General features: G+C 55.9%; 1 protein-coding gene across 10 annotated transcripts in view; it reads right to left on the bottom strand.

Moving 5' to 3' along the window:
* The window catches only part of rsad1 (radical S-adenosyl methionine domain containing 1), a 219497-nt gene that overhangs the window by 20773 nt on the left and 173771 nt on the right, over positions 1 to 24953 (bottom strand). For all 10 annotated transcript variants that reach the window (XM_041217466.1, XM_041217465.1, XM_041217463.1 and 7 more), the window contains 2 exons: positions 3265 to 3630; positions 379 to 442 (listed from right to left, as the gene is read on the bottom strand). In XM_041217466.1, the coding sequence (XP_041073400.1) occupies positions 379 to 442; positions 3265 to 3630 (430 nt within the window). The remainder of the gene's footprint in view (positions 1 to 378; positions 443 to 3264; positions 3631 to 24953) is intronic.

Raw genomic sequence — 24953 nt, 5'->3', positions numbered from 1 at the left:
ATTCCCAATGGGCAACGTGCATGTGCTGTCCTGCCTGCTATTTTGGGAACTTTAAAGGTCACATAGCACCTGAAATATCAGTACTATAAGTCTCAATTTCTCAACCTTGGTGCTACTTAAGCTAAGTTTGTGCTGGGAGTCCATGTCTGGCACAGCCTGACCACAGACTGTTCAAACCAAGTCCACTTGTGAGCCTTCCTGCTGCCAGGGGTGGGGGGGATTCATTCCAGCAGCCTGGGCTGGAGCTGAAGCCTGGTGCAAGAGGGTAAGGACAGGTGTGTAACACACTGCCCACTGTTCACCACGTGATCCTTGTATACACTGCAAGTTTCATAAGTGATGTGCAAGGAATGTACATTGAAGTTGTGGATAACTGACCTGGACCCACACCGAGATACTGCCTTCCTCTCCAATAGCCCAGGTTATGCAGACACACAGCTCCCTGGGAAATAAACAGACCACTGGTAAGCAGTGTAACAGCACAAGGGACAGCTGCAGTTCTGTCAGGAACCCATAACTCACTGAAAGGATATCATATACAGACACATCAGAGAGTGCTGTGAGACAGAACAGATCAGAAGCCTAAAGGGCAGACACTTTATTATGGAATGCCACTTTTCAATAGGCAAGATTGTTAACAATTTTTCTTTATTCTTCCATAGGATGTATGTGTCGCTGGCAAGGCCAGCATTTGTTGCCCATCTCTAATTGCCCTTGAACTGAGTGGCTTGCTAGGCCATTGCAGAGGACACTTATGAGTCAACCACATTGCTGTTCATCTGGAGTCATATGTAGGCCAGACCAAGTAAGAATGGAAGATTTCCTTCCCTAAAGGCCATCAGTGAACCAGATGGGTTTTTACAACAATTGATGATAGTTTCACAATCACCATTACTGAGGCTAGCTTTATATTCCAGATTTATTAACGGAATTCAAATGCTACCAGCTGTTATGTGCTAGAACATTAGCCTGGGTCTCTGAATTACTATTCCAGGAGCATTACCACCATGCCACTAAATCCCCTTAGAGACAGGTAATGGATAGATAATGAGTACTGTTCAAAGAACCAGACACAGGAGGAGGCTCTTTGGCTTATCATACTTGTCCTGGCCCTTTGTTCTCCAATTAATCCCAATCTGCCCTGTAAATGTTTTGCCTTCAAGTATAAATACAATTCCTCTTTGAAAGTTCATATTGAATCTGCTTCCAATGTCCTTTCAGGCAACACATTCCAGATCATGACAACTTGCTGTGTAAAAACGAGACATCTCCCCTCTGGTTTCTTTGCCAATTACCTTAAATTTTTGACCTCTAATTCTGGACTATGATCTAACTGAATGGCAGAGGGGCTGGATAGCCTACCCTTTTTCCGAACCTACTCCCCTGCTCTTCTGAAGGTGCAAGATACTCCCTGGCGAGCAGTCTCCACAAGTATGGGCTACTCTCTGCTGCCCCACCCGCCTGTCCCTTCAGTATGCAAGAGGCAGGACCAGGGTGTGTTTAAGCACGCGTTGCCTGGTGGGAATCACGGAGCAATGGTGGGGAGCAGGATTGTGGCCGATTTCTAACATTGCATTAGCCCAGGATTACTGAGGCCAATGATGACACTCCTTTTACCCATCACTGCTCAAACTGAAATCAGCTAACTCAGCAGAGAACACAGCTATTTCCCTGATCTGTAGGGCTCAGTACTGACCAGGCAATGCATTCACTCGCTGAGTCATTGTGGAGGGAGAATAGGGAGGGGCTTGGGGGGTGGTGGTATGTTGATGACACAGGAACAAGGAAGTTCTCTCTCCTTTTAAATGCTTTCTCTATTTTCATCTACATCACACTACCAAGGGTGCCCAGTTGCCAGGCTCACCCTATATCGAGAAGATGACCAGCCGCCATCTTCCAGAGCTTTGTCATTGTGTTCAACATCTTTTCTTGTGTCACCCAACTAGACCACTCATTAAACAAGTGTCCCTGTATCTACTTCCTCTTCCAAATGAATCTTCAGGTAAGCACAGGTTAGATAGAATAAAGCTCCCTCTATACTCACAGTATCTTTACAATGCAGAAGGGAGCCATTCAGCCCATTGAGTCTGCACTGGCTCTCTGAACGAGCATTCCACCTAGTCCCACTCCTCTGCCTCATCCCCGTAATCTGGCACATTCTCACTTTTTAGGTAGAAATGCAATTCCCTTTTGAATACCTCAATCGAGCTTGCCTCCACCACCCTTTCAGGGAGTTTGTTCCAGACTCCAACCACCCTGAGTGAAAAAATGTTTTCCTCACTTCACATTTACTCCTTTTGCCAATTATTTTGAATCTGTGGCTTCTAGTTCTCGATGCTCTCAAGTGGGAATAGTTTCTCACTATTTACTCTGTCCATACCCTCAGGGTCTTGAATACCTCTATTATGTCTCCTCTCAGCCTTCTTTTCTCCAAGGAAAACAGTTCCAACCTCTCCTATCTATCCTCAAAGCTACAGTTCTTTATCCCAGAATCAATCCTGTGAATCTCCACTGTACTCTCGCCAATGCCTTCACATCCTTCCTTAATTATGGCGCCAGAACTGGAGACAGAACTCCAGATGAGGCCTAACTAATGTCTTCTACAAGTTCAACATGACCTCCTTACTCTTGCACTCAATGCCCCTATTAATAAAGCCTAAGGTGCTATACGCTTTATTAACTGCTCTCTCAACATGCCCTGCCATCTTCAATGACCTGTGTACATATACACTGAGGCCCCTCTGTTCTTGCACCTCCTTTAGAGGCTCTCCCTTTATACTGTCTCACCATATCTTTCCTGCCAAAACGAATCTCCTCTCACTTCTTGCATTGAACTTCATCTGCCACTTGTCTGCCCAATCTACCAATATGTCTATGTCCTTTTGAAGTTCAAGCCTACCCTCATCACAGCTGACAACATTTCCAATTTTCATATCATCTGCAAACAGTTGAACATACTGTTCTAACAATGTGCCTCCACCCCATGGAATAGAACTGTCCGGACTTTTAAATCTCCTGGTGTGCAGCTGGCGCTTCAAAATGCTCCTTAAATTTCTATTTGAACAACAGCCCCAGTGACATGCCCCCATTTAGTGGTCCCAAAGTGAGGTGGGCCCAGGGGCAATAGGAATCAACTACAGGCTGCCCAAACAGGCTGTTCCAGACAGAGAATTACATCCTGGATATGAACACAGCTCCAACAGGCGAAAGGCGAGTGTTGAGCATACTGCTCCACCCAGATGCCGTTACACAGCTATCTCTTACATTTTTAGCAAAGTTTGACACTTCGTATTGAAGGAATCCTGCCTTCCTCAGAATGCTCCTTGCTGCCTGGTACATCTGTGCCATTGCCTCTTGCTCTGGCATTCTCAGAACCTTCTCCTGGACCTGCTTGTAAAGAGCTGTCCCCCTCTCTAATGTCAGCTGATAGAGCGACACATGATGGTCACACAGTGCTAGCAGCTCCTCCAGCTCCTCCTTCCATGATTCCACATTCTGGCCTGGGCGCCCAAATATGATGTCAACAGATGTATGACCGGGAAAGAGTTTGCTGGCCTCCTCCAGGCTCCAAAGGGCTTCTTGGGCCGTGTGGTCTCTTCCCAGAATCTTCAGATCATGGTCACATAAAGCCTATAAGTAAATAAGAGAACAGTGTGCACAATTAGACAGTGAGCTGGGTACTGAGTTACATACTCGCCTTTCATAGGCAGAGGCTAGCTTCAGGTCCAACCTGAGACCATATACTGCATTAAAGGTCCTAAATGAGTGAGTTTCTGCCCAGTTCCTGGACCCCTCGTCTACATCAGTGGAATGTGATCACACTGAGCATGTAGGGATACTCTCCGAAAATCAGGCCAGGGTTTTGTTGGGGTGGAGCAGAGGAAGAGAGTTCAATCAAGATTCAAAAAGAAGCCACATTTACAGAATTGGTCTTACAATGAGTGCTAGTTAAAGTCTTGCATGTAGCTTACACTTCCTGTCGATGTCACACTGAGTTCCCATGACACTCCTGATCTCACATCCTTTGTAAGGCCCCAGTTATAAATTAGGGAATCCTCCCTTGACAGACACATCTGAATCATTTTTAATGTTTACATTTACTGGCTCCAGCTCTGAGGCTCAATCACATTAAATCTGTGTCCTCTGGTTACAACCCCTCTGCCACAAGAAACACTTTCTCTTTATTTACTCTATCAAAGTCATTAATGATTTTGAACATCTCAATCTCCTCTTAACCTTCCTCAACATCTCTAAGATAAAAGCAAAAAACTGTGGATGCTGGAAATCCAAAACAAAAATAAAAATACCTGGAAAAACTCAGCAGGTTTGGCAGCACCTGCGGAGGGGAACACAGTTAACATTTCGAGACCGTATGACTCTCCAACAGAACTAAGTTCTTGTTAGTATTCAGGGATTCCTTCCCTTCTTTGCACTTTACATTGTTACAATCAGAATCTATATTAGGTTAATTAAACTTTCACATTATCACTACTCTGCAGTATTGCACCTTGCTGTAATTTCTCTCAAATTTGCCCCTCCATTTGCTTCCACTGTTTGGAGGCCGATATTAAGCACACAGTACTGTAATAACTCCTCCATTGTTCCATAATTCTAAAGCTGTGTTCACCGCTCTAAACCCCGACACTGTTCACCGCTCTAACCCCCGACACTGTTCACCGCTCTAACCCCTGACAATGTTCACCCTCTTCCTCACCCCGACAGTGTTCACCCTCTTCCTCAACCCGACAGTGTTCACCCCCTTCCTAACCCCCCGACAGTGTTCACCCCCTTCCTCAGCCCCGACAGTGTTCACCCCCCTCCTCATTCCCCGAGTGTTCACCCCATTCCTCACCCCCCGACAGTGTTCACCCCCTTTCTCAGCACCCCACAGTGTTCACCCCCTTCCTCACCCTTGACAGTAATCACAACCTTCCTCACCCCCGAAAGTATTCAACCCCTCCTCACCCCCGACAGTGTACACCCCCTTCCTCACCCCCAACAGTGTTCACACCCTTCCTTACCCCGACTGTTCACCCCCTTCCTCACCCCCAACAGTGTTCACCCCCATCCTTACCCCCGACAGTGTACACCCCCTTCCTCACCCCGACAGTGTTCAACCCCTTCCTCACCCCCAACAGTATTCACCCCCTTCCTCACCCCTGATAGTGTTCGCCCGCTTCCTCACCCGACAGTGTTCACCCCATTGCGCATCCCCAACAGTGTTCATCCCCTTCCTCACCCCCTGACAGTGTTCACCTCATTCCTCACCCCCAACAGTGTTCACCCCCTTCCTCATCCCCCCCACAGTGTTCACCCTCTTCCTCACACCCGACAGTGTTCATCCCCTTCCTCATCACCACGACAGTGTTCATCCCCTTCCTCACCACCGAGTGTTCACCCACTTCCTCACCCCCGTCAGTGTTCACCCCTATCTTTACCACCGACAGTGTTCACCCCCTTCCTCACCCCTGACTGTGTTCACCCCCTTCTTTAAACCCTGACAGTGTTGCCCCTTCCTCACACGCCAGTGTTCACGCCCTTCCTCACCCACCCCACAGTGTTCACCCACTTCCTCAACCCCGACAATGTTCACCCATTTCCTCACTCCTGACAGTGTTCATCCCCTTCCTCAGCCCAGACAGGGCTCACCCACTTCCTCACCCCCCGACGGTGTTCACCCTCTTCCTCACTCCCTACAATGTTCACCCCCCTTCCTCACCCCTGACAGTGTTCACCCCTTTCCTCACCCCCCGACGGTGTTCACCCTCTTCCTCACCCCTGACAGTGTTCACCCCCTTCCTCACCCCTGACAGTGTTCACCCCATTCCTCACCCACCCCACAGTGTTCACCCACTTCCTCACCCCCGACAATGTTCACCCACTTACTCATTCCTGACAGTGTTCATCCCCTTCCTCAGCCCAGACAGGGTTCACCCACTTCCTCACTCCTGACAGTGTTCACCCTCTTCCTCACCCCCCGACGGTGTTCACCCCCTTCCTCACCCCCAACAATGTTCACCCCTTTCCTCACCCCGACAGTGTTCACCCCCTTCCTCAGCCCAGACAGTGTTCACCCTCTTCCTCACCCCCGATTGTTCACCCCTTCCTCACCGCTCGACAGTGTTCATCGTCATCCTCACCCCCGATAGTGTTCACCCCCTTCCTCAACCCCGACAGTGTCTGCCCCCTTCCTCAACCCCCACGGTGTTCACCCCCTTCCTCAGCCCAGACAGGGTTCACCCACTTCTTCACCCCCGACAGCGTTCACTCTCTTCCACACGCCCAACAGTGTTCACCCACTTTCTCACCCACCGACAGTGTTCACCCCATTTCTCACCCCCCGACAGTGGTCACCCTCTTCCTCACCCCCCGACAGTGTTCGCCCCCATTCTCACCCCCGATAGTGTTCACCCCCTTCCTCATCCTCCGACAGTTTCGTCCCCTTCCTCACCCTCCTACAGTGTTCACCCCTTTCCTCACCTCCGACAGCTTTCATCCCCTTCCTCACTCCCGACAGTGTTCACCCACTTCCACACCCCCGACAGTGTTCACGCCCTTCCTCACCCACCAACAGTGTTCACCCACTTCCTCACCCCCGTCAGTGTTCACCCCTATCTTTACCCCCGACAGTGTTCACCCCCTTCCTCACCCCTGACAGTGTTCACCGACTTCCTCACCCGACAGTGTCCACCCCCTTCCTCACCCGACAGTGTTCACCCCATTCCTCACTCCCGACAGTGTTCACCCCCTTCCTCAACCCCGACAATGTTCACCCCATTCCTCACCCTCCGACAGTGTTCAACACCTTCCTCACCCCTCGTCAGTGTTCAACATCTTCCTCACCCCACAACACTGTTCACCCACTTCCTCACCCCCGACTGTATTCATCCTCTTCCTCACCCCCCAACAACGTTCACCCCATTCCTCACACTCGACAGTGTTCATCCCCGTCCTCAACACCACGACAGTGTTCATCCCCTTCCTCACCACCGAGTGTTCACCCACATCCTCACCCCCGACAGTGTTCAACCCCTTCCTCACCCGACAGTGTTCACCCCCTTACTCACACCCGACAGAGTTCATCCCCCCCTCCTCAGCCCAGATATTGTTCACCCCTTCCTCACCACACAACACTGTTCACCCCCTTCCTCACTGGACAGTGTTCACCCCCTCCTCACCCCCTGACAGTGTTCACCACCTTCCTCACCCCTTACAGTGTTCACCCCCTTCCTCACCCGACAGTGTTCACACTCTTCCTCACCTCGAGTGTTGATCCCCTTCCTCACCCCATGACAGTGTTCACCCGTTTCCTCACCCCTTAGTGTTCACCCCCTTCCTCACCCCCAACAGTGTTCACCCCCTTCCTCATCCCCGACAATGTTCACCCCCTTCCTCACCCCTCAACAGTGTTCAACACCTTCCTCACCCCACAACACTGTTCACCCACATCCTCACCCCCGACTATATTCACCCGTTTCCTCACCCCTTAGTGTTCACCCCCTTCCTCACCCCCGACAGTGTTCACCCACTTCCTCACCCCCGACTATATTCACCCTCTTCCTCACCCCGACAGTGTTCACCCTCTTCCTCACCCCGACAGTGTTCACCCCCTTCCTCACCCCGACAGTGTTCACCCCATTCCTCATCCCCCAAACAGTGTTCACCTTCTTCCTCACACCCAACAGTGTTCACCCCCTTTCTCACCCACCGACAGTGTTCACCACCATCCTCACCCCCCGAAAGTGTTCAACCCCTTTCTCACCCCCAACAGTGTTCACCCCCTTCCACACACCCCGAAAGTGTTCACCACCTTCCTCACCCCTTACAGTGTTCACCCCCTTCCTCACCCGACAGTGTTCACACTCTTCCTCACCTCGAGTGTTGATCCCCTTCCTCACCCCATGACAGTGTTCACCCGTTTCCTCACCCCTTAGTGTTCACCCCCTTCCTCACCCCCGACAGTGTTCACCCCCTTCCTCATCCCCGACAATGTTCACCCCCTTCCTCACCCCTCGACAGTGTTCAACACCTTCCTCACCCCACAACACTGTTCACCCACATCCTCACCCCCGACTATATTCACCCGTTTCCTCACCCCTTAGTGTTCACCCCCTTCCTCACCCCCGACAGTGTTCACCCACTTCCTCACCCCCGACTATATTCACCCTCTTCCTCACCCCGACAGTGTTCACCCTCTTCCTCACCCCGACAGTGTTCACCCCCTTCCTCACCCCGACAGTGTTCACCCCATTCCTCATCCCCCCAACAGTGTTCACCTTCTTCCTCACACCTGACAGTGTTCACCCCCTTTCTCACCCACCGACAGTGTTCACCACCTTCCTCACCCCCCGAAAGTGTTCAACCCCTTTCTCACCCCCAACAGTGTTCACCCCCTTCCACACACCCCGAAAGTGTTCACCCACTTCCTCACCCCCCCAACAGTGTTCACCCCCTTCCTTACCCCCCAAAAGTGTTCACCCCCTTCCTCACTACCCGACAGTGTTCACCCACTTCCACAACCCCGACAGTGTTCACCCCCTTTCTCACCACCCGACAGTGTTCACCCACTTCCTCACTCCTGACAGTGTTCACCCCCTTTCTCAGCCCGAGAGAGTTCACCCCCTCCTCAGCCCAGACATTGTTCACCCCTTCCTCACCGCACGACAGTGTTCACCCCCTTCCTCACCCCATACAGTGTTCATCCCCTTCCTCACCCGACAGTGTTCACCCCCTTTCTCACCCCCCGAAAGTGTTCAAACCCTTTCTCACCACCAAGTGTTCACCCACTTCCTCACCCGACACTGTTTAACACCTTCCTCACCACACGACAGTGTTCACCCACTTCCTCACCTCTGACAGTGTTCATCCCTTTCCTCACCCCCCGACAGTGTTCACCCCCTTCCTCACCTTCCTCACCCGACACTGTTCAACACCTTCCTCACCACCCGACAGTGTTCACCCACTTCCTCACCCCCGACAGTGTTCATCCCCTTCCTCACCCCCCGACAGTGTTCACCGCATTCCTCACCCCCCGACAGTGTTCACCCTCTTCCTCACACCCGACAGTGTTCATCCCCGTCCTCACCACCGAGTGTTCACCCACTTCCTCACACCCGACAGTGTTCGCCCCCATTTATACCCCCGACAGTGTTCACCTCCTTCCTCACCCCTGACAGTGTTCACCTCCTTCCTCACCCCTGACAGTGTTCACTCCCTTCCTTAACCCCCGACAGTGTTGCCCCTTCCTCACACGACAGTGTTCACACCCTTCCTCACCCACCCCACAAGGTTCACCCCCTTCCTCACCCCCCGACAGTGTTCATCCCTTTCCTCACTCCCCGACAGTGTTCACCCCCTTCCTCACCTTCCTCACCCGACACTGTTCAACACCTTCCTCACCACCCGACAGTGTTCACCCACTTCCTCACCCCCGACAGTGTTCATCCCCTTCCACACCCCCCGACAGTGTTCACCGCATTCCTCACCCCCCGACAGTGTTCACCCTCTTCCTCACACCCGACAGTGTTCATCCCCGTCCTCACCACCGAGTGTTCACCCACTTCCTCACCCCCGACAGTGTTCACCCCCATTTTTACCCCCGACAGTGTTCACCTCCTTCCTCAGCCCTGACAGTGTTCACTCCCTTCCTTAACCCCCGACAGTGTTGCCCCTTCCTCACACGACAGTGTTCACACCCTTCCTCACCCACCCCACAGGGTTCACCCCCTTCCTCACCACCCGACAGTGTTCATCCCCTTCCTCAGCCCAGACAGGGTTCACCACCTTCCTCACTCCCGACAGCGTTCACCCACTTCCACACCCCCGACAGCGTTCATCCCCTTCCTCACTCCCAACAGTGTTCACCCACTTCCACACCCCCGACAGTGTTCACGCCCTTCCTCACCCACCGACAGTGTTCACCCCCTTCCTCACCCCACGACATTGTTCACCCCCTTCCTCACCCATGAAAGTGTTCACCCACTTCCTCACCCCCGACAGTGTTCACCGCCTTCCTCACCCCCCGACAGTGTTCACCCTCTTCCTCACACCCAACATTGTTCATCCCCGTCCTCACCACCGAGTGTTCACCCACTTCCTCACCCCCGTCAGTGTTCACCCCTATCTTTACCCCCGACAGTGTTCACCCCCTTCCTCAGCCCGAGAGAGTTCACCCCCTCCTCAGCCCAGACATTGTTCACCCCTTCCTCACTGCACGACAGTGTTCACCCCCTTCCTCACCCCATACAGTGTTCATCCCCTTCCTCACCCGACAGTGTTCACCCCCTTCCTCACCCACCCCACAGTGTTCACCCACTTCCTCACCCCCAACAATGTTCACCCACTTCCTCATTCCTGACAGTGTTCATCCCCTTCCTCAGCCCAGACAGGGTTCACCCACTTCCTCACTCCTGACAGTGTTCACCCTCTTCCTCACCCCCCGACGGTGTTCACCCCCTTCCTCACCCCCAACAATGTTCACCCCTTTCCTCACCCCGACAGTGTTCACCCCGTTCCTCAGCCCAGACAGTGTTCACCCTCTTCCTCACCCCCGATTGTTCACCCCTTCCTCACCGCTCGACAGTGTTCATCGTCATCCTCACCCCCGATAGTGTTCACCCCCTTCCTCAACCCCGACAGTGTCTGCCCCCTTCCTCAACCCCCACGGTGTTCACCCCCTTCCTCAGCCCAGACAGGGTTCACCCACTTCTTCACCCCCGACAGCGTTCACTCTCTTCCACACGCCCAACAGTGTTCACCCACTTTCTCACCCACCGACAGTGTTCACCCCATTTCTCACCCCCCGACAGTGGTCACCCTCTTCCTCACCCCCCGACAGTGTTCGCCCCCATTCTCACCCCCGATAGTGTTCACCCCCCTCCTCATCCTCCGACAGTTTCGTCCCCTTCCTCACCCTCCTACAGTGTTCACCCCCTTCCTCACCTCCGACAGTGTTCAACCCCTTCCTCACCCTCCGACAGTGTTCACCCTCTTCCTCACCTCCGACAGTGTTCACCCCCTTCCTCACCCTCCGACAGTGTTCAGCCCCTTCCTCACCCTCCGACAGTGTTCACCCCCTTCCTCAGCCCCCGACAGGGTTCAACCCCTTCCTCATCCTGGACAGTGTTTACCCACTTCCTCACCCCCAACAGTGTTCAACACCTTCCTCACACCCAACAGTATTCACCCCCTTCCTCACCCCTGATAGTGTTCGCCCGCTTCCTCACCCGACAGTGTTCACCCCATTGCGCATCCCCAACAGTGTTCATCCCCTTCCTCACCCCCTGACAGTGTTCACCTCATTCCTCACCCCCAACAGTGTTCACCCCCTTCCTCATCCCCCCCACAGTGTTCACCCTCTTCCTCACACCCGACAGTGTTCATCCCCTTCCTCATCACCACGACAGTGTTCATCCCCTTCCTCACCACCGAGTGTTCACCCACTTCCTCACCCCCGTCAGTGTTCACCCCTATCTTTACCACCGACAGTGTTCACCCCCTTCCTCACCCCTGACTGTGTTCACCCCCTTCTTTAAACCCTGACAGTGTTGCCCCTTCCTCACACGCCAGTGTTCACGCCCTTCCTCACCCACCCCACAGTGTTCACCCACTTCCTCACCCCCGACAATGTTCACCCACTTCCTCAATCCTGACAGTGTTCATCCCCTTCCTCAGCCCAGACAGGGCTCACCCACTTCCTCACCCCCCGACGGTGTTCACCCTCTTCCTCACTCCCTACAATGTTCACCCCCCTTCCTCACCCCTGACAGTGTTCACCCCTTTCCTCACCCCCCGACGGTGTTCACCCTCTTCCTCACCCCTGACAGTGTTCACCCCCTTCCTCACCCCTGACAGTGTTCACCCCCTTCCTCACCCCCCGACGGTGTTCACCCTCTTCCTCACTCCCGACAGTGTTCACCCCCCTTCCTCACACCTGACAGAGTTCAGCCCCTTCCTCAGCCCAGACAGGGTTCACCCACTTCCTCACTCCTAACAGTGTTCACCCCCTTCCTCACCCCCCGACGGTGTTCACCCTCTTCCTCACCCCTGACAGTGTTCACCCCCTTCCTCACCCCTGACAGTGTTCACCCCCTTCCTCACCCCCTGACAGTGTTCACCCTCTTCCTCACCCCCAACAATGTTCACCCCTTTCCTCACCCCCGACAGTGTTCACCCCCTTCCTCAGCCCAGACAGTGTTCACCCTCTTCCTCACCCCCGATTGTTCACCCTTTCCTCACCGCTCGACAGTGTTCATCGTCATCCTCACCCCCGATAGTGTTCACCCCCTTCTTCACCCCTTACAGTGTTCGCCCCCTTCCTCACCCGACAGTGTTCACGCTCTTCCTCACCCTGAGTGTTCATCCCCTTCCTCACCCCATGACAGTGTTCACCCGTTTCCACACCCCATACAGTGTTCACCCCCTTCCTCACCCCCGTCAGTGTTCATCCCCTTCCTCACCCCTGACAGAGTTCACCCCCTTCCTCGCCCCCTGAAAGTATTCACCCCCTTTCTCACCCGACACTGTTCAACACCTTCTTCACCACCCGACAGTGCTCACCCACTTCCACAACCCCGACACTGTTCACCCCCTCTCTCACCCACCGACAGTGTTCACCCACTTCCTCACTCCTGACAGTGTTCACCCCCTTCCGCAGCCCAGACAGGGTTCACCCACTTCCTCACCCCCGACAGCGTTCACCCTCTTCCACACCCCCGACAGTGTTCACCCCCTTCCTCACCCCCCATCAGTGTTCATCACGCTCCTAACCCCCCGACAGTGTTAACCCCCTTCCTCACCCCCCGACAGTGTTCATCCCCTTCCGCAGCCCAGACAGGGTTCACCCACTTCCTCACCCCCGACAGCGTTCACCCTCTTCCACACCCCCGACAGTGTTCACCCCCTTCCTCACCACCCGACAGTGTTCATCCACTTCCTCAGCCCAGACAGTGTTCATCCACTTCCTCACCCCCGACAGCGTTCACCCCCTTTTACACACACCGACAGTGTTCACCCCCTTCCTCACCCGACAATGCTCAAGCCCTCCTCACCCCCTTACAGTGTTCGCCCCCTTCCTCACCCCGACAGTTTTCAAACCCGCCCACATACCCCGACAGTGTTCACCCCCTTCCTCACCCACCGACAGTGTTCACCCCCTTCCTCACCCACCGACAGTGTTCACTCCCTTCCTTAACCCCCGACAGTGTTGCCCCTTCCTCACACGAGTGTTCACACCCTTCCTCACCCACCCCACAGGGTTCACCCCCTTCCTCACCCACCGACAGAGTTCACCCCCCTCCTCAGCCCAGACATTGTTCACCCCTTCCTCACCACACGACAATGTTCACCCCTTCCTCACTCGACAGTGTTCACCCTCCTCCTCACCCCCGTCAGTGTTCATCCCATTCCTCACCCCCCGACAGTGTTCATCCACTTCCTCAGCCCAGACAGGGTTCACCCTCTTCCTCACCCCCGACAGCGTTCATCCACTTCCTCACCCCCGACAATGTTCACCCCCTTCCTCACACCCGACATTGTTCTCCCCTTCCTCACCACACAATGTTCACCCCTTCCTCACTCGACAGTGTTCACCCCCTCCTCACCCCCTGACAGTGTTCACCACCTTCCTCACCCCTTACAGTGTTCGCCGCCTTCCTCACCCGACAGTGTTCACGCTCTTCCTCACCCTGAGTGTTCATCCCCTTCCTCACCCCATGACAGTGTTCACCCGTTTCCACACCCCATACAGTGTTCACCCCCTTCCTCACACCCGTCAGTGTTCATCCCCTTCCTCACGCCCCATCAGTGTTCATCACGCTCCTAACCCCCCGACAGTGTTAACCCCCTTCCTCACCCCCCGACAGTGTTCATCCCCTTCCGCAGCCCAGACAGGGTTCACCCACTTCCTCACCCCCGACAGCGTTCACCCTCTTCCACACCCCCGACAGTGTTCATCCCCTTCCTCACCCCCTGACAGTGTTCACCTCATTCCTCACCCCCAACAGTGTTCACCCCCTTCCTCATCCCCCCCACAGTGTTCACCCTCTTCCTCACACCCGACAGTGTTCATCCCCTTCCTCATCACCACGACAGTGTTCATCCCCTTCCTCACCACCGAGTGTTCACCCACTTCCTCACCCCCGTCAGTGTTCACCCCTATCTTTACCCCCGACAGTGTTCACCCCCTTCCTCACCCCTGACTGTGTTCACCCCCTTCTTTAAACCCTGACAGTGTTGCCCCTTCCTCACAGGCCAGTGTTCACGCCCTTCCTCACCCACCCCACAGTGTTCACCCACTTCCTCACCCCCGACAATGTTCACCAACTTCCTCACTCCTGACAGTGTTCATCCCCTTCCTCAGCCCAGACAGGGCTCACCCACTTCCTCACCCCCCGACGGTGTTCACCCTCTTCCTCACTCCCTACAATGTTCACCCCCCTTCCTCACCCCTGACAGTGTTCACCCCTTTCCTCACCCCCCGACGGTGTTCACCCTCTTCCTCACCCCTGACAGTGTTCACCCCCTTCCTCACCCCTGACAGTGTTCACCCCCTTCCTCACCCCCCGACGGTGTTCACCCTCTTCCTCACTCCCGACAGTGTTCACCCCCCTTCCTCACACCTGACAGAGTTCAGCCCCTTCCTCAGCCCAGACAGGGTTCACCCACTTCCTCACTCCTAACAGTGTTCACCCCCTTCCTCACCCCCCGACGGTGTTCACCCTCTTCCTCACCCCTGACAGTGTTCACCCCCTTCCTCACCCCTGACAGTGTTCACCCCCTTCCTCACCCCCTGACAGTGTTCACCCTCTTCCTCACCCCCAACAATGTTCACCCCTTTCCTCACCCCCGACAGTGTTCACCCCCTTCCTCAGCCCAGACAGTGTTCACCCTCTTCCTCACCCCCGATTGTTCACCCTTTCCTCACCGCTCGACAGTGTTCATCGTCATCCTCACCCCCGATAGTGTTCACCCCCTTCTTCACCCCTTACAGTGTTCGCCCCCTTCCTCACCCGACAGTGTTCACGCTCTTCCTCACCCTGAGTGTTCATCCCCTTCCTCACCCCATGACAGTGTTCACCCGTTTCCACACCCCATACAGTGTTCACCCCCTTCCTCACCCCCGTCAGTGTTCATCCCCTTCCTCACCCCTGACAGAGTTCACCCCCTTCCTCGCCCCCTGAAAGTATTCACCCCCTTTCTCACCCGACACTGTTCAACACCTTCTTCACCACCCGACAGTGCTCACCCACTTCCACAACCCCGACACTGTTCACCCCCTCTCTCACCCACCGACAGTGTTCACCCACTTCCTCACTCCTGACAGTGTTCACCCCCTTCCTCATCCCTTACAGTGTTCGCCCACTTCCTCACACCCGACAGAGTTCACCCCCTCCTCAGCCCAGACATTGTTCACCCCTTCCTCACCGCACGACAGTGTTCACCCCCTTCCTCACCCCTTACAGTGTTCGCCCCCTTCCTCACCCGACAGTGTTCATCCCTTTCCTCACCCCCGACAGTGTTCACCACCTTCCTCACCCCCCGAGTGTTCACCCCATTCCTCATCCCCCCCACAGTGTTCGCCCCCTTCCTCACCCGACAGTGTTCATCCTTTTCCACACCCCCGACAGTGTTCACCGCCTTCCTCATCCCCCGAGTGTTCACCCCATTCCTCAACCCCCCCACAGTGTTCACCCTCTTCCTCACACCCGACAGTGTTCATCCCCTTCCTCATCACCACGACAGTGTTCATCCCCTTCCTCACCACCGAGTGTTCGCCCACTTCCTCACCCCCGACAGTGTTCACCCCCATCTTTACCCCCGACAGTGTTCACCCCCTTACTCACCCACCGACAGAGTTCACCCCCCTCCTCAGCCCAGACATTGTTCACCCCTTCCTCACCACACGACAATGTTCACCCCTTCCTCACTCGACAGTGTTCACCCTCCTCCTCACCCCCGTCAGTGTTCATCCCATTCCTCACCCCCCGACAGTGTTCATCCACTTCCTCAGCCCAGACAGGGTTCACCCTCTTCCTCACCCCCGACAGCGTTCATCCACTTCCTCACCCCCGACAATGTTCACCCCCTTCCTCACACCCGACATTGTTCTCCCCTTCCTCACCACACAATGTTCACCCCTTCCTCACTCGACAGTGTTCACCCCCTCCTCACCCCCTGACAGTGTTCACCACCTTCCTCACCCCTTACAGTGTTCGCCGCCTTCCTCACCCGACAGTGTTCACGCTCTTCCTCACCCTGAGTGTTCATCCCCTTCCTCACCCCATGACAGTGTTCACCCGTTTCCACACCCCATACAGTGTTCACCCCCTTCCTCACACCCGTCAGTGTTCATCCCCTTCCTCACGCCCCATCAGTGTTCATCACGCTCCTAACCCCCCGACAGTGTTAACCCCCTTCCTCACCCCCCGACAGTGTTCATCCCCTTCCGCAGCCCAGACAGGGTTCACCCACTTCCTCACCCCCGACAGCGTTCACCCTCTTCCACACCCCCGACAGTGTTCACCCCCTTCCTCACCACCCGACAGTGTTCATCCACTTCCTCAGCCCAGACAGTGTTCATCCACTTCCTCACCCCCGACAGCGTTCACCCCCTTTTACACACACCGACAGTGTTCACCCCCTTCCTCACCCGACAATGCTCAAGCCCTCCTCACCCCCTTACAGTGTTCGCCCCCTTCCTCACCCCGACAGTTTTCAAACCCGCCCACAAACCCCGACAGTGTTCACCCCCTTCCTCACCCACCGACAGTGTTCACCCCCTTCCTCACCCACCGACAGTGTTCACTCCCTTCCTTAACCCCCGACAGTGTTGCCCCTTCCTCACACGAGTGTTCACACCCTTCCTCACCCACCCCACAGGGTTCACCCCCTTCCTCACCCCCCGACAGTGTTCATCCCCTTCCTCAGCCCAGACAGGGTTCACCACCTTCCTCACTCCCGACAGCGTTCACCCACTTCCACACCCCCGACAGCGTTCATCCCCTTCCTCACTCCCAACAGTGTTCACCCACTTCCACACCCCCGACAGTGTTCACGCCCTTCCTCACCCACCGACAGTGTTCACCCCCTTCCTCACCCCACAACATTGTTCACCCCCTTCCTCACCCATGAAAGTGTTCACCCACTTCCTCACCCCCGACAGTGTTTACCGCCTTCCTCACACCCAACAGTGTTCATCCCCGTCCTCACCACCGAGTGTTCACCCACTTCCTCACCCCCGTCAGTGTTCACCCCTATCTTTACCCCCGACAGTGTTCACCCCCTTCCTCACCCCTGACAGTGTTCACCCCCTTCCTCACCCCTGACAGTGTTCACCCCCTTCTTTAAACCCCGACAGTGTTGCCCCTTCCTCACACGCCAGTGTTCACGCCCTTCCTCACCCACCCCACAGTGTTCACCCACTTCCTCACCCCCAACAATGTTCACCCACTTCCTCATTCCTGACAGTGTTCATCCCCTTCCTCAGCCCAGACAGGGTTCACCCACTTCCTCACTCCTGACAGTGTTCACCCTCTTCCTCACCCCCCGACGGTGTTCACCCCCTTCCTCACCCCCAACAATGTTCACCCCTTTCCTCAGCCCAGACAGGGTTCACCCACTTCTTCACCCCCGACAGCGTTCACTCTCTTCCACACGCCCAACAGTGTTCACCCACTTTCTCACCCACCGACAGCGTTCACCCCATTTCTCACCCCCCGACAGTGGTCACCCTCTTCCTCACCCCCCGACAGTGTTCGCCCCCATTCTCACCCCCAATAGTGTTCACCCCCCTTCCTCATCCTCCGACAGTTTCGTCCCCTTCCTCACCCTCCTACAGTGTTCACCCCTTTCCTCACCTCCGACAGCTTTCATCCCCTTCCTCACTCCCGACAGTGTTCACCCACTTCCACACCCCCGACAGTGTTCACACCCTTCCTCACCCACCAACAGTGTTCACCCACTTCCTCACCCCCGTCAGTGTTCACCCCTATCTTTACCCCCGACAGTGTTCACCCCCTTCCTCACCCCTGACAGTGTTCACCGACTTCCTCACCCGACAGTGTCCACCCCCTTCCTCACCCGACAGTGTTCACCCCATTCCTCACTCCCGACAGTGTTCACCCCCTTCCTCAACCCCGACAATGTTCACCCCATTCCTCACCCTCCGACAGTGTTCAACACCTTCCTCACCCCTCGTCAGTGTTCAACATCTTCCTCACCCCACAACACTGTTCACCCACTTCCTCACCCCCGACTGTATTCATCCTCTTCCTCACCCCCCAACAACGTTCACCCCATTCCTCACACTCGACAGTGTTCATCCCCGTCCTCAACACCACGACAGTGTTCATCCCCTTCCTCACCACCGAGTGTTCACCCACATCCTCACCCCCGACAGTGTTCAACCCCTTCCTCACCCGACAGTGTTCACCCCCTTACTCACACCCGACAGAGTTCATCCCCCCCTCCTCAGCCCAGATATTGTTCACCCCTTCCTCACCACACAACACTGTTCACCCCCTTCCTCACTGGACAGTGTTCACCCCCTCCTCACCCCCTGACAGTGTTCACCACCTTCCTCACCCCTTACAGTGTTCACCCCCTTCCTCACCCGACAGTGTTCACACTCTTCCTCACCTCGAGTGTTGATCCCCTTCCTCACCCCATGACAGTGTTCACCCGTTTCCTCACCCCTTAGTGTTCACCCCCTTCCTCACCCCCGACAGTGTTCACCCCCTTCCTCATCCCCGACAATGTTCACCCCCTTCCTCACCCCTCGACAGTGTTCAACACCTTCCTCACCCCACAACACTGTTCACCCACTTCCTCACCCCCGACTATATTCACCCGTTTCCTCACCCCTTAGTGTTCACCCCCTTCCTCACCCCCGACAGTGTTCACCCACTTCCTCACCCCCGACTATATTCACCCTCTTCCTCACCCCGACAGTGTTCACCCCCTTCCTCACCCCGACAGTGTTCACCCCCTTCCTCACCCCGACAGTGTTCACCCCATTCCTCATCCCCCCAACAGTGTTCACCTTCTTCCTCACACCCGACAGTGTTCACCCCCTTTCTCACCCACCGACAGTGTTCACCACCTTCCTCACCCACCGAAAGTGTTCAACCCCTTTCTCACCCCCAACAGTGTTCACCCCCTTCCACACCCCCCGAAAGTGTTCACCCACTTCCTCACCCCCCCAACAGTGTTCACCCCCTTCCTTACCCCCCAAAAGTGTTCACCCCCTTCCTCACTACCCGACAGTGTTCACCCACTTCCACAACCCCGACAGTGTTCACCCCCTTTCTCACCACCCGACAGTGTTCACCCACTTCCTCACTCCTGACAGTGTTCACCCCCTTTCTCAGCCCGAGAGAGTTCACCCCCTCCTCAGCCCAGACATTGTTCACCCCTTCCTCACCGCACGACAGTGTTCACCCCCTTCCTCACCCCATACAGTGTTCATCCCCTTCCTCACCCGACAGTGTTTACCCCCTTCCTCACCCCCCGAAAGTGTTCAAACCCTTTCTCACCCCCAAGTGTTCACCCACTTCCTCACCCGACACTGTTCAACACCTTCCTCACCACACGACAGTGTTCACCCACTTCCTCACCTCTGACAGTGTTCATCCCTTTCCTCACCCCCCGACAGTGTTCACCCCCTTCCTCAACTTCCTCACCCGACACTGTTCAACACCTTCCTCACCACCCGACAGTGTTCACCCACTTCCTCACCCCCGACAGTGTTCATCCCCTTCCTCACCCCCCGACAGTGTTCACCGCATTCCTCACCCCCCGACAGTGTTCACCCTCTTCCTCACACCCGACAGTGTTCATCCCCGTCCTCACCACCGAGTGTTCACCCACTTCCTCACCCCCGACAGTGTTCACCCCCATTTATACCCCCGACAGTGTTAACCTCCTTCCTCACCCCTAACAGTGTTCACTCCCTTCCTTAACCCCCGACAGTGTTGCCCCTTCCTCACACGACAGTGTTCACACCCTTCCTCACCCACCCCACAGGGTTCACCCACTTCCAAACCCCCCGACAGTGTTCATCCCTTTCCTCACTCCCCGACAGTGTTCACCCCCTTCCTCACCTTCCTCACCCGACACTGTTCAACACCTTCCTCACCACCCGACAGTGTTCACCCACTTCCTCACCCCCGACAGTGTTCATCCCCGTCCTCACCACCGAGTGTTCACCCACTTCCTCACCCCCGACAGTGTTCACCCCCATTTATACCCCCGACAGTGTTAACCTCCTTCCTCACCCCTAACAGTGTTCACTCCCTTCCTTAACCCCCGACAGTGTTGCCCCTTCCTCACACGACAGTGTTCACACCCTTCCTCACCCACCCCACAGGGTTCACCCACTTCCAAACCCCCCGACAGTGTTCATCCCTTTCCTCACTCCCCGACAGTGTTCACCCCCTTCCTCACCTTCCTCACCCGACACTGTTCAACACCTTCCTCACCACCCGACAGTGTTCACCCACTTCCTCACCCCCGACAGTGTTCATCCCCTTCCACACCCCCCGACAGTGTTCACCGCATTCCTCACCCCCCGACAGTGTTCACCCTCTTCCTCACACCCGACAGTGTTCATCCCCGTCCTCACCACCGAGTGTTCACCCACTTCCTCACCCCCGACAGTGTTCACCCCCATTTTTACCCCCGACAGTGTTCACCTCCTTCCTCAGCCCTGACAGTGTTCACTCCCTTCCTTAACCCCCGACAGTGTTGCCCCTTCCTCACACGACAGTGTTCACACCCTTCCTCACCCACCCCACAGGGTTCACCCCCTTCCTCACCCCCCGACAGTGTTCATCCCCTTCCTCAGCCCAGACAGGGTTCACCACCTTCCTCACTCCCGACAGCGTTCACCCACTTCCACACCCCCGACAGCGTTCATCCCCTTCCTCACTCCCAGCAGTGTTCACCCACTTCCACACCCCCGACAGTGTTCACGCCCTTCCTCACCCACCGACAGTGTTCACCCCCTTCCTCACCCCACGACATTGTTCACCCCCTTCCTCACCCATGAAAGAGTTCACCCACTTCCTCACCCCCGACAGTGTTCACCGCCTTCCTCACCCCCCGACAGTGTTCACCCTCTTCCTCACACCCAACAGTGTTCATCCCCGTCCTCACCACCGAGTGTTCACCCACTTCCTCACCCCCGTCAGTGTTCACCCCTATCTTTACCCCCGACAGTGTTCACCCCCTTCCTCAGCCCGAGAGAGTTCACCCCCTCCTCAGCCCAGACATTGTTCACCCCTTCCTCACTGCACGACAGTGTTCACCCCCTTCCTCACCCCATAATGTGTTCATCCCCTTCCTCACCCGACAGTGTTCACCCCCTTCCTCACCCACCCCACAGTGTTCACCCACTTCCTCACCCCCAACAATGTTCACCCACTTCCTCATTCCTGACAGTGTTTATCCCCTTCCTCAGCCCAGACAGGGTTCACCCACTTCCTCACTCCTGACAGTGTTCACCCTCTTACTCACCCCCCGACGGTGTTCACCCCCTTCCTCACCCCCAACAATGTTCACCCCTTTCCTCACCCCGACAGTGTTCACCCCCTTCCTCAGCCCAGACAGTGTTCACCCTCTTCCTCACCCCCAATTGTTCACCCCTTCCTCACCGCTCGACAGTGTTCATCATCATCCTCACCCCCGATAGTGTTCACCCCCCTTCCTCAACCCCGACAGTGTCTGCCCCCTTCCTCAACCCCCACGGTGTTCACCCCCTTCCTCAGCCCAGACAGGGTTCACCCACTTCTTCACCCCCGACAGCGTTCACTCTCTTCCACACGCCCAACAGTGTTCACCCACTTTCTCACCCCCCGACAGTGGTCACCCTCTTCCTCACCCCCCGACAGTGTTCGCCCCCATTCTCACCCCCAATAGTGTTCACCCCCCTTCCTCATCCTCCGACAGTTTCGTCCCCTTCCTCACCCTCCTACAGTGTTCACCCCTTTCCTCACCTCCGACAGCTTTCATCCCCTTCCTCACTCCCGACAGTGTTCACCCACTTCCACACCCCCGACAGTGTTCACGCCCTTCCTCACCCACCAACAGTGTTCACCCACTTCCTCACCCCCGTCAGTGTTCACCCCTATCTTTACCCCCGACAGTGTTCACCCTCTTCCTCACCCCCCGACAGTGTTCGCCCCCATTCTCACCCCCGATAGTGTTCACCCCCCTCCTCATCCTCCGACAGTTTCGTCCCCTTCCTCACCCTCCTACAGTGTTCACCCCCTTCCTCACCTCCGACAGTGTTCAACCCCTTCCTCACCCTCCGACAGTGTTCACCCTCTTCCTCACCTCCGACAGTGTTCAACACCTTCCTCACCCCTCGTCAGTGTTCAACATCTTCCTCACCCCACAACACTGTTCACCCACTTCCTCACCCCCGACTGTATTCATCCTCTTCCTCACCCCCCAACAACGTTCACCCCATTCCTCACACTCGACAGTGTTCATCCCCGTCCTCAACACCACGACAGTGTTCATCCCCTTCCTCACCACCGAGTGTTCACCCACATCCTCACCCCCGACAGTGTTCAACCCCTTCCTCACCCGACAGTGTTCACCCCCTTACTCACACCCGACAGAGTTCATCCCCCCCTCCTCAGCCCAGATATTGTTCACCCCTTCCTCACCACACAACACTGTTCACCCCCTTCCTCACTGGACAGTGTTCACCCCCTCCTCACCCCCTGACAGTGTTCACCACCTTCCTCACCCCTTACAGTGTTCACCCCCTTCCTCACCCGACAGTGTTCACACTCTTCCTCACCTCGAGTGTTGATCCCCTTCCTCACCCCATGACAGTGTTCACCCGTTTCCTCACCCCTTAGTGTTCACCCCCTTCCTCACCCCCGACAGTGTTCACCCCCTTCCTCATCCCCGACAATGTTCACCCCCTTCCTCACCCCTCGACAGTGTTCAACACCTTCCTCACCCCACAACACTGTTCACCCACTTCCTCACCCCCGACTATATTCACCCGTTTCCTCACCCCTTAGTGTTCACCCCCTTCCTCACCCCCGACAGTGTTCACCCACTTCCTCACCCCCGACTATATTCACCCTCTTCCTCACCCCGACAGTGTTCACCCCCTTCCTCACCCCGACAGTGTTCACCCCCTTCCTCACCCCGACAGTGTTCACCCCATTCCTCATCCCCCCAACAGTGTTCACCTTCTTCCTCACACCCGACAGTGTTCACCCCCTTTCTCACCCACCGACAGTGTTCACCACCTTCCTCACCCACCGAAAGTGTTCAACCCCTTTCTCACCCCCAACAGTGTTCACCCCCTTCCACACCCCCCGAAAGTGTTCACCCACTTCCTCACCCCCCCAACAGTGTTCACCCCCTTCCTTACCCCCCAAAAGTGTTCACCCCCTTCCTCACTACCCGACAGTGTTCACCCACTTCCACAACCCCGACAGTGTTCACCCCCTTTCTCACCACCCGACAGTGTTCACCCACTTCCTCACTCCTGACAGTGTTCACCCCCTTTCTCAGCCCGAGAGAGTTCACCCCCTCCTCAGCCCAGACATTGTTCACCCCTTCCTCACCGCACGACAGTGTTCACCCCCTTCCTCACCCCATACAGTGTTCATCCCCTTCCTCACCCGACAGTGTTTACCCCCTTCCTCACCCCCCGAAAGTGTTCAAACCCTTTCTCACCCCCAAGTGTTCACCCACTTCCTCACCCGACACTGTTCAACACCTTCCTCACCACACGACAGTGTTCACCCACTTCCTCACCTCTGACAGTGTTCATCCCTTTCCTCACCCCCCGACAGTGTTCACCCCCTTCCTCACCTTCCTCACCCGACACTGTTCAACACCTTCCTCACCACCCGACAGTGTTCACCCACTTCCTCACCCCCGACAGTGTTCATCCCCTTCCTCACCCCCCGACAGTGTTCACCGCATTCCTCACCCCCCGACAGTGTTCACCCTCTTCCTCACACCCGACAGTGTTCATCCCCGTCCTCACCACCGAGTGTTCACCCACTTCCTCACCCCCGACAGTGTTCACCCCCATTTATACCCCCGACAGTGTTAACCTCCTTCCTCACCCCTGACAGTGTTCACTCCCTTCCTTAACCCCCGACAGTGTTGCCCCTTCCTCACACGACAGTGTTCACACCCTTCCTCACCCACCCCACAGGGTTCACCCACTTCCTCACCCCCCGACAGTGTTCATCCCTTTCCTCACTCCCCGACAGTGTTCACCCCCTTCCTCACCTTCCTCACCCGACACTGTTCAACACCTTCCTCACCACCCGACAGTGTTCACCCACTTCCTCACCCCCGACAGTGTTCATCCCCTTCCACACCCCCCGACAGTGTTCACCGCATTCCTCACCCCCCGACAGTGTTCACCCTCTTCCTCACACCCGACAGTGTTCATCCCCGTCCTCACCACCGAGTGTTCACCCACTTCCTCACCCCCGACAGTGTTCACCCCCATTTTTACCCCCGACAGTGTTCACCTCCTTCCTCAGCCCTGACAGTGTTCACTCCCTTCCTTAACCCCCGACAGTGTTGCCCCTTCCTCACACGACAGTGTTCACACCCTTCCTCACCCACCCCACAGGGTTCACCCCCTTCCTCACCCCCCGACAGTGTTCATCCCCTTCCTCAGCCCAGACAGGGTTCACCACCTTCCTCACTCCCGACAGCGTTCACCCACTTCCACACCCCCGACAGCGTTCATCCCCTTCCTCACTCCCAGCAGTGTTCACCCACTTCCACACCCCCGACAGTGTTCACGCCCTTCCTCACCCACCGACAGTGTTCACCCCCTTCCTCACCCCACGACATTGTTCACCCCCTTCCTCACCCATGAAAGAGTTCACCCACTTCCTCACCCCCGACAGTGTTCACCGCCTTCCTCACCCCCCGACAGTGTTCACCCTCTTCCTCAC

The sequence above is a fragment of the Carcharodon carcharias genome, chromosome 22 (assembly GCF_017639515.1).
Source record: "Carcharodon carcharias isolate sCarCar2 chromosome 22, sCarCar2.pri, whole genome shotgun sequence".
Taxonomy (NCBI): Eukaryota; Metazoa; Chordata; class Chondrichthyes; order Lamniformes; family Lamnidae; genus Carcharodon; species Carcharodon carcharias.
The sequence above is the reverse complement of the archived record's forward strand: the minus strand, read 5'-3'. Positions and strand labels throughout refer to the sequence as shown.